At 37.9% G+C, this 10,849-nt stretch overlaps 1 protein-coding gene across 1 annotated transcript; it reads left to right on the top strand.

Moving 5' to 3' along the window:
* Positions 1 to 444: 444 nt before the first annotated feature.
* LOC116265128 (uncharacterized) lies at positions 445 to 1,497 on the top strand. The gene has a single exon (XM_031645643.2). It carries the CDS (start codon positions 475 to 477, stop codon positions 1,189 to 1,191), a length of 717 nt encoding a protein of 238 aa, XP_031501503.1. The 5' UTR covers positions 445 to 474; the 3' UTR covers positions 1,192 to 1,497.
* The last annotated feature ends 9,352 nt before the right edge of the window (positions 1,498 to 10,849 follow it).

Here is a 10,849-nt window from a genome sequence, read left to right as displayed (position 1 = left end):
CAAGAATGGCGGTTTCCTTTAAATAAACATTAAAACAAAATTAAAGGTTCAGTGGTTGCTCTTCCACGTATCCACTTCAATTGTTGGAATAGTTGATCCCTTAGCAAAGGAAATGTCGTAAGAAGAACCCAAACGACGACCAACAGTACCGTCTTGGACCTTCTAGGCGGTGCAGAATTTTCGGTCGGACCGGACCCTGCAGACTTCCCACGAACCCACGAGCCGCGACCAGTGGGCGAAAGCGGGACGGAAACCGGAAACGAGCACGCCGAGTCAACCCAACGCACCGTACCGCAATTTCCGCCGTCGCTGTGCCTTGACGACCAAGCCACATAAAGGCGCCCTGGCATTTGCTGTGGGTCCCAACCAAATACGCGTCAGCGGTGATTTCACTCCCTCCCTTCCCAAAATACCGACCCTCTCTTGCGTGGAGACCCGATCATCGGAATCCCACCGCGTTCCTCTCCGTATAAAATGCCCAAAACCCTTCCCCTTCCCTTCCCAAATCAAACCACCGGTTTAGCAGCGGCAGCGCCACCACCACCACAGTCACCGTCACCGCTACCACCACCACAGCCACCGCCACCGCCACCGACGACAATAAGCGGCAGAAAACGAAGCGAAGGCATCATTTCCGTCTTCATGGGATTGTGCGTGTCATCTCACGATGAGCCAACCCATACCGCGATGGTAATCCTCCCCAACGGCTCCCTCCAGGAGTTCCGGCAAGCGTCCGCCGCCAAGCACGCCCTGGACGGGAACCCCGACTGCTTCGTCTGCAACTCCGACTCCATGTGCTACGACGAGGCCATCCCCCCCATGGCCCCCGATGACGAGCTCCTGCCCGGCCAGGTCTACTTCGTGCTGCCCGATGCCAGGCGGAAGGTCTCGCTCTCCGCCTCCGACATGGCCGCCTTGGCAGTCAAGGCCAGCCTCGCGATGCAGAAGAGCGGCAAGAAGGGGAAGGGGCGCCGCCCTGCTTTCTGCCGTGTCGTGCCGGTCTGCGAAAGGGCGGCGGGAGTGGGCTCGGGCGAGTTCGAGCCACGAGATGATGGGCTGCGTAAAGTCGAGTTGAGGAGGCCCGGCTCGGTGCGTAGGCTGCAAAGGGTTGCCTCTAAGAAGGCGAGGTTCGCTTGCGGGTCATTCAAGCTGGGGCTGAGCACGATTCATGAAGAGGATACTGTTAATTGAGATTAATACTCTTTTGTTGTTCCTTTTCCCCCCTTCCGGCCAATGTAAAGAAACAAGAAATTTTTTTATTTTTTATTCTTTAGATTATTGGGTTCATCTCATATTGCCTGTAGTACCCATTTTTGGTCTTCTCTTTCTCCATTTTGTTCAGTTTCTTCTTTTCACACAGAGAAAAAGAAAAAGAAAAACATGAGAACTTGTACCAATTAAAGAAAATTGGATATATTCGATCTTTTAACCAGCAGGATGTGTTCAACAGTTCATATGATGGCAATGACTGATTGTTCTCCTTTTAGCAGACATTCTTCTATTCAGCAGTATATTTGTATTTTGTATTTTCTCCAGTCCACAAAACAAACTTTTGAATTCCCTCAAACTAAATTCATTCAGTACCGACTGTACACTGTGGGATTAGCAGCCACAGTTTGATTTTTTTGTAGCGCCATATTTTATGCAGGCAGAAGAAGTTCATTTCTATGCCATTTTTGTGCAGGCAAAAGAAGTTCATTTCTATCTTTCTGATTTATATACCATGTGCCATTCATTTAGGTTGCATTTTGATAGCTTCTGGTGTGTTTTGGCCTGTCGAATCTAAGATCACTGCAGATAGTGAAAAGAAGACTAATATCACTGCAGATAGCGAAACGAAAACTAATAGAACAAAATGGACTAAGAAACCTGTCATGTTCTATCTTTTCTTATTAGAGTAACAGTTTAGAAAAGTTGGCGGGAGTGGAGGAAACAGGGGAGGCGGCCAGCAGAGTGTGATGCGGTGGATTACGCGGAGGCCCATGGATTCATCCGGCCAGTGGTTTCGGAGGTGGTGGTCCAAAACTCCGTTGACGCATTCCTTGCGTTCCGGATTTCCCGTGCATCAAAAAGGCAGAAGCTGGAGTCGTGCCGAACGGGAATTTGGTATTGATTCGATGTGCTTTCCTTTTCCCATGGTGGCAGTTATTTTAATAAGAGTTGATGGGGCGCTCCAAGTCATCATTCGCTGGCAATCTCTGCCTTAACAGTGGGGTTTTTTTTATTCATTTTGTTTCACCTGAAAAGGTGCGGCTTAAGGCTGTACAATGAATCGAGTTCACGTTTTTCTTATTAAGTTTTTCTTTAGAGGATATTTAAAAACAGAATACAAAACATTATTTTTCTTTAAATTTTCTGTTGAATAGCTCTTCATAGTTGAATTAGTGAAAATAAACTAGTTAAACAAGTTTACACGAATTCAAAGAAATGACACAGACTAATTTAATAGAAACATGTACAAATGAGTTAAGCAAGTCCTAATCATTTTTCAAACTTTTATATATACCAAGTGAAAGTTTTTAAAATTACATATAAATTATTATTTTTTTTTGAAGGGCACCTAAAGCCCCAAGGCCTTGGCTCCTACTTTTATAGGCGCCTTCCAGACAATTTATTTGATTGTATCAAAAGGCCCAATAAACGGGGGCATTTTTTAATTTGAGTATTGAATATGTTAGTGTTTGTATTTCAAATGAGCAGATGAAAACCGCACTGTTAGCATACCGACTATACTACCATCCTGCAAATTACTTTGAAACACAAAAAAAAAAAAAAAAAAAAAAAAAAAAAACCACTGACCGTCCAGGTGAATGATCGTCCAGGTGAAGGGGGAAACATATTGTCACGTCTGGGGCCCTGCTTGTCACGAACGAATTGGGTCATCGTTTGACAACGCAAACGAACGTGTCACTGACTCACTAATTTTACAAATCCAACTTTTGTTTTTCTAATTATTGACCAAGTTGGATCCAAGAATTATTCGGTCATTAGCGATGTGAATGGATGACATATCTTCGACTAAGCATCCGTGCTTGAACCCATTTCGCTGCATCTGGTATTGAAATTCAGATCCGATAATATTAAAATTCATTGGGCATTTTGATTTAACTAAATTAGAATTGCACGTTTCCGATTTTAGAACACAAGGTTTGAATCCGAGTGCCAAATTCAGATCCGATCGTACAGAACCGTGGATGAATTCATTAGATGCCGTTCTCCCCCAATTTGTGAAGCGGTTGCGTCCTTGACGGTATTGCAAAGTAAAGCAAGCAAGCATCTTGGTTGGACCAAGGAAGTCCAAAAGAGCTGCAAATTCTGGGTGGTGAGCTCGAAGGATCGCAGTGAGCCAACCGTTGAAAGGGAAGTCAACGGTGGTCGGAGGTTGCGGGATTGCCGTTCCGCAACAGCAGCCGATAGCATAACTAGTCGAGCCAGCCAGGGGCGGAGGAAGGGTGCCTAGGCCATGGCCCTACCATAGCTAATTGAAAAAAAAAAAATTACATTACAAAAATTGAAAACTTTTAGTTGCGTAATATATTTTTTGGATTCGGGTTTAGTTTGGCCATATCCAGATAAATTCGTTGGACCGTTTGGCCCGCCCCTAAAAAAAATTCTCGTTTTGCTCTTGGAGCCAGCCATGTTGAGATCATGTCAATGGACATAGCATAACTAGTCGACCCAGCTAACATATTAACAGCAGATCGTCATTTGATTCCGGTGAACGCTACTCCTCTCACAATCACCCAATTTCTTCTTCTACTACTCTTCAAACACATACCTCTCTATAGGCATCACAGAATATAATTTTCATTTTTTTTCATTATAACAATTGTTATAATTGTCACTAATACATTGAAATGTACATAAATAAACAAAAAACAAGCACCAGTTTAAGAATCATAAACTTATTAATCCAGGTACTTCTAAATGAGAATTAAGAATCACACAAACTGTTAAATCTGTAATTTAAGTTTTAAATAGCAGGTAAAAAAAACACAAAAATTTCATAGGCCACACTAACTCTTAATTTCAACTACCTCATTATCACCTCTAGAAGATGAACAGAATTTCAAAGTACAAGTTATTTGGTTGGGAAAGCAAAACTGGAAAGAGTGGAAGCAAGGATTGCACACAAGTTAAAATTCACAATAACAAGTTTGAAGCATGGGGAAGAAGAATATTGTAGTAAAAAATCAAAATCCATAAAAATTGATGTTCAACAAGTTTTATAGCTTAGTATCACTAATGAATTTGAGCCAATCAAAAAGATATAATAAAGTTAGAAGCTAGAAACAAGATATTACCAACCAGGACTGCAAAATTAGCACATTCGCCATCATATAAAACAAAAAGAATAAGAGAAAAAGTAAGTCAACAGCTTGAGGAAATGACTAGAATTTAAAGTTCTAGAAAATTGGAAAGAGAAAACTATAAAAGTTGCATGCTTTATGTCATTACCCCATAAGTCAAACGAATAACCCCATGAAAGTTATCCACTTAAATCAAAACATATATATCGTAAGTATTTGTAGCCTTCTAAGTCAACACGAATAACAAAACGGATTATATTATTCACGGGATAGGATCTGGAAAGATTGTCAACTACATCAAGTTGAAGTCATCATACATTAAATGAAGCATACATCAAGTGCATAAATTGCAGTTTCTTGTCTTTTAATTTAAAAAACCTGCAGGAGTATTAGTCAATATACTTTCTATGAAAAACACTAGAAATATTACTATATCCTAGATCAGATCCTAATAAGGTACACAAACTCCACAAGTATAAACACATGGGTAGCCTCATTAAGCCAATAAAGAAGATGTTAAGATCTCAAGAAACTCAGTGAAAACAGGAAGATGATCAATGTGAATTAAGTTAGTGCACCGAGATGTTTAAGATCTAGTGCAAACAATTTTAGAAAGGACTGGGCATAAGAATAAAGAATAACAAAGAAAATAAAGGGCACTAATAAACGATATACCTCCAGAAACATAGGCCTATGCAGATCCCCCAATATATCCTCCTTCAATATGTTCCATTTGTCTTCAGTTTCAATTCCCTTAGACTGCACTATGTAGGTAAATACAACTAAAGAAGACAAAGTTTGCTAAAATTGATCATTCACATGAAGCAATAACCTCAGTGTGATGGAGGTTCAGAAGCAGCAGATTTTAGATATATATATTGATGCTAGTGCTATTAGAAAATGGTTGGCAATGAAAAAGAAGTTGGCCTACGTATATATAAAACTTCCTGGGCATCTGCGGAGGCAATCTGTTCGGCATGAACCATAGCTTCTAAGTGTTAAATCCTCTTCTGATATTTAATAAAACCTTCACGTTCATAGAGGAAACAGTAAGAATATATCACCAAAGAGCTTTCTTATATATACGAACATACCCATATGTAAGAGATTTGACATTAAAAGCAAACTAGTTTGCTTTCTCAACAGCTCCACAAGGGCACAGCCTTCTTGGCCTTGACTGATGTGGAAGATACACATATTTTGTCCATCTACACATATTTTGTCCATCAATGCATTAGATCAATCAAACAACTAGTGAAAAATGCTTCTTATTCGATTGAAATAGAAGCGAAGCACTTAATGAGATAATCCCCAAACAGAGTCGCATCCCAAATAATGACAAGTAGAGTGAAGGGAGAGAGAAAAAATTGTTAACCAATGCAAACAATTTTGAACAAAAATAAGCAGGCATTTGTATCTATAACTTTCACCACCAGAGGAAGAAAGGGGCTATGGTCAGATGCATCCATGACTAGTCACAAATATAGTTTTAAGTATAACTGGTTGCTGCCTTGACCACATACAATATTGGTAAAGACGGCGTAAGCAAAACCAATAATTTAATGAAAAGATTACCACGAGGCGGCCTTTACTGTGCATCTCGGCAGATTGGCATTGAAGATTAGTGTAGGTAAGATTTTAGTATTTTCTTTTCTTTTTTTTTTAGCTGCTTGATCGAGTGAATTGAATGTCAATATGTTTGAATGAAGTATTCTTTTGTAAGCATTCATTTGGTTGACTAATAAAAGATTAATTTATTATTTGTGTGGAGCCAAAGTAGTTTTTATACCTGTTCCCTATAGGATCAACCTTGTTCACTGTAGTTGAGAGTAAACAAATTTGTTTGTTGGTGTTTCCTCTCGAAGGTTAATAGATTTTATTTTGAGTAAAATAAATATAAATAAAATTTTCTTAACTTCTTTTTAAAGGTCAGGATGTTTTGGAAAGGTTAGGACTAATTGCAATTGTATGCCATTAATACTCACTTGACCAAACTCCCGTTGAATCCATTGGGAATGGTTATAAGGAGTTTGATTTGGAACCACACAAATACTAAGAATGTTACTTTATTAACCACGAATTTGAATATTTCAAAGAGAGTTTCATTTGAAATCACTCAATCAACCACACAAAAACACAAAAACCAATATGCAATGCATCATACGCGAGTACTATAGGATATGAGTGATGCACGTGCACTTATTATATAAGCATAAGATGACGTCATGGTCATGATAAATACATACATCATATGCATGAATTCTATTTAGTAAAATGAATATATTTATGCATAAACCAAAATGTATAATGAATGCAAATGCATGCGATAGTGAATGAATGGCTGGATGAGGACATGACAGCTAGGAACAGGCACTAGCTACAACATGACACGCTCCTACCTAAGAAATTAACAACATTGAAAGTTAGACACGTTAGCTTGTCTAATTCCATGTAGTAGATACTGCATCGTACTATGTTAGTTAAATAGTGTTTTAATTATTTTAATCAAATATTATGTAGAAAATTCAGAAAAAACTATAAATCAGCACTCAAGTTTTGAGTCAATAACAAAAAGGCCAACAAAAAGATCCCCAACTTTTGATAGATTCACAGATCACCACTTCTGCCATGATTCCCAACATTTTTTTCCCTCATTCTACTGTTCCCTGCACTCTCTTTCATTCGCTCCTCAGGCGTTCATTTCCAGCCAAAAGAGCACCTCTATCTCTCTTCCCTAGTTTTACGGGCATGGAAAGGGCCCAGCATAATGCAATATAATTGCATATATTGGCATGTAACACAAGATGATCTAAAAGTTCATTTAATTTGTAAGGAAACCTAAGCAACAGTTAAGTTTGTCCCCAAATGATGAATTCTAAACATTAATTTTTGAAGCTGACTTTTTCAATGATAGAGTTCTCCACAGGAGGTCTATTTTTGTAAGAACGGAGCATGATGACATGTTGAGATAGATAAAAGTTTTTCTTGCTTGGCTTGTTGATGATGATGATACAATATATATGTGTACAATAAAAGAATAAGCTGAATGGCCAACAACACAACATCAAAGTTACAACTCGATGAATTCTATTGCAAGCATACTAGAAAGAGAATAGGGAGCAGATTCTATTTTCTTTCTGATGGGAGATTTCCCTCTTGCATATACACAAACAATATGCCCTAAACAAGATCATGTTCATGCTAAAATCATTGAAATAAAAAACTTAACTGTGGCAGAAGTGTACTTGAATCCATCTGAAGAAATGGACGGTAGATCGCAGTAGGAACTTCCAGAGTCTTTGCGGCGCAGGTGAGGTCTCTCTCAGATGGGAAAGAGACAACCCTAGAAACCAACGTTTCAAGCAACCATTCGCACGACCCCAAAGACCACTACCATTTTATATTAAGGGCAATTAATGATTCAACCCATCAAAGAGTCTGTAATTACGTACAGGTATCTATACATTTCAAAATCACCCCATACCATATAAAATGACGTAATATCACAAAATGCAATCACTTAAGCAGATATTTACCTTAAGATAGCCATAATGTTTGAAATTTTTTATAGACATATACCGACCCACCAAATGATCTTACAATCTCCCACTTGGGCCTAATATGTCTTTATACAGTCAAACATTACATAAAACCTTAGGAGCTCATAACTGCTATCTTATTAAACGTCATTTTCACCAATCTCGTCCATGATCATATCAATACAGAACCAAAGCAGCTTTCGCTATAATAAAATTAGCTAAACCTTCAATAATCACGAATGTTAACACAATCAATGACATAGATTCGATATGGATGTATAACATGAGAATTACATGTAATGTGATTACGACATGTCTATTCTCAACTGGTTCAACTTTAAAACCTTATGGAGACCAAAAACACAAACACAGAATGAAACCAAAGAACTTTAAACTTTATTCTACAGAAAATATGTGTCCATACATAAGAGCAAACAAAATACAAACTCCTATTAAACCAGCACATCATCCAAAGATAAAATCCCCATATGAACAATATGTTTGTGAAAGACCTTAAGTGTTAAACCCTTGGTAAACGGATCCACAATCATAGAGTTTGTCTCAATATGCTCTAAAGACATATGACCATTCTGTATCATCTCTTTAATAGCCCAAAAAAGCTTAATGTCGATGTGCTTCGACTTTGACAAACTGTGGCTATTATTAGAGTACATGATTGCTGAATTATTGTCACACAATAACCTTAGTAGTCTTTCTACATCATTCACAATGCGCAGCCCAGTGACAAAATTTTCGCAACCACAAAACATGATTGGATGCCTCGTAACATGCTATTCTATTTTATTGGCACTCAGCAAAGTCAAAATTTGAATACCCAATGATCTCCAACTGGTCTGACTTTTTGTATGTGAGCATAAAACCTTTTGTTCTTTGTAAGTCCCTCAATACCCTTTTGGCTACTTTCCAATTATTCATACCAGGATCACTTAAGTGTCTGCCTAACATTCCAACGATAAATACAATATCCGGATGAGTACAAACCTGAGCAAATATAAGGCTTCTCACAGCAAACGAATAGAGAATCCTTTCCATTTCCTTAAATTCGATTTCACTTTTAGGACACTGTTGGAGATTAAACTTGTCTCCTCTAGCAACTGGAGTATCTCCTAATTTACAATCTTTCATGCTGTATCGTTGAAGCACCTTATCAATGTAGACCTTTTGTGATAATCCATGAATACCCTGAGAACGATTTCGAAATATCTAGATCCCCAATACAAAAGATGCATCACTAAGATCCTTCATGTCAAATTTTGTTGACAAAAATTTCTTAGTTTTATGCAATATGACCACATCATTACTTGCCAGCAATATATCAACGACATATAAAACCAGAAAGATAAATTTGCCCCTACTGAACTTTTAGTATACACATTCATCAACCATATTACTTTCGAAACCAAATGAAACAATAACTTGATGAAATTTGTAATACCACTGACGGGAAGCTTACTTTAGCCCATAAATAGATTTCTTGAGTTTGTAGACCATTTTCTTTGCATCCCCTGAAACAAAGTTTTATGGTTGCACTATATATATCGTTTCATCAATGTCTTTATTTAGAAACATTGTCTTTACATCCATCTGATGCAGCTCTAAATCAAAATGAGCTACAAGTGCCATTATAGTTTTGAAAGAGTCTTTCGACGAAACTGAAGAAAAAGTCTCTGTATAATCAATGTTTTCCTTTTGAGTAAAGCCCTTTGCGACAAGACGTGCCTTATACCTTTCGATGTTACCTAATGAATCCCTCTTGGTTTTAAATATTCATTTGCAACCAATGAGTTTCACACCTTCAGGCAAGGGAACAACTTCCCATACGTCATTATCCATCATGGACTTTATTTCATCATTCATGACATCTATCCACTTATGAGATTTAGAACTCTTTATTGCTTGCTGAAAGTTAATAGAATCATCTTCCATTAAGCTCATATCAACATCATGTTTTTGGAGACAGACAAAATCATTTGAAATTGTATTTCTCCACTCTCTAGTGGATCTCCTTATTGGCACATCTACTTGATTTTCTTGAGTTTGTTCTTCAATAGGGAGACCGACATCATTATCTTCTTTTGAATATGTTGATGAAACAACGCCAAAAACAAAGACCTTACTATTGCTTTCAACATCTGTATGAGTAGACTCACGTCTCTCTTCAAAGACAATACGTTTAACTTCATCACCACCCCCAAACTTAATATGCTCAAAGAAATGTGTATTTCCTGTTTCAAAAAAAGACTTACTAGTTGGATTATAAAACTTATAACCCCTTAATGTTTGTTCGTTTTCCCTTTATACTTTCAATGCAAACATTAAAGTCTGCAAAATCAAGGGACTCAAGAATTCCATTCGACATAAGCCTTTTTCTTCTCTTTTCAGAAATATGTCCTAAGCGCTTATACCACAACACAGCAGAATTCTCATTAGCTAATTTTCTTTTAGTACCACCAGACGCAACATGCAAGGTTTCATGATATGAAGCAACTGTATCAAGCAAATAGAGGTTATCGTTACCAGATAAAGAACCAGTAGCTTTCAAATTTGACTGCAGAAACAACTTAATTTTACTTCCTCCAAATAAACAATAATAACCGAATTCATCCAATGAGGAAATAGAAACCAAATTTCGTCTAAAAGACGGTACCACATAAGTTTCTGCCAAATTCAAAAAACAACCAATCTTTAATAATAACCGAAAATCTGTTATGGCTTCAACTTTCGCCTTCTTGCCATCACCCACATAGATGAATCTTTCAGCATCATTTAGCGTTCGACAATTTAGGCAGTCTTGCATAGACACACTTATGTGAGTAGTAGCACCTGAATGTACCCACCAAGTGTTTCTGGGTACTGAAGTTAAATTAACCTCAGAACAAACCAAAGTGAGAAGTGTACTTTTCCTTTCATGCCATGTGTGAAACTTAGCACAATCTTTCTTTATATAACCTTCACCCTTACAAAAGAAGCAGCTTGATT

Source organism: Nymphaea colorata, chromosome 1 (genome assembly GCF_008831285.2).
Source record: "Nymphaea colorata isolate Beijing-Zhang1983 chromosome 1, ASM883128v2, whole genome shotgun sequence".
Lineage (NCBI taxonomy): Eukaryota > Viridiplantae > Streptophyta > Magnoliopsida > Nymphaeales > Nymphaeaceae > Nymphaea > Nymphaea colorata.
This window is presented reverse-complemented; position numbering and strand designations above follow the sequence as displayed.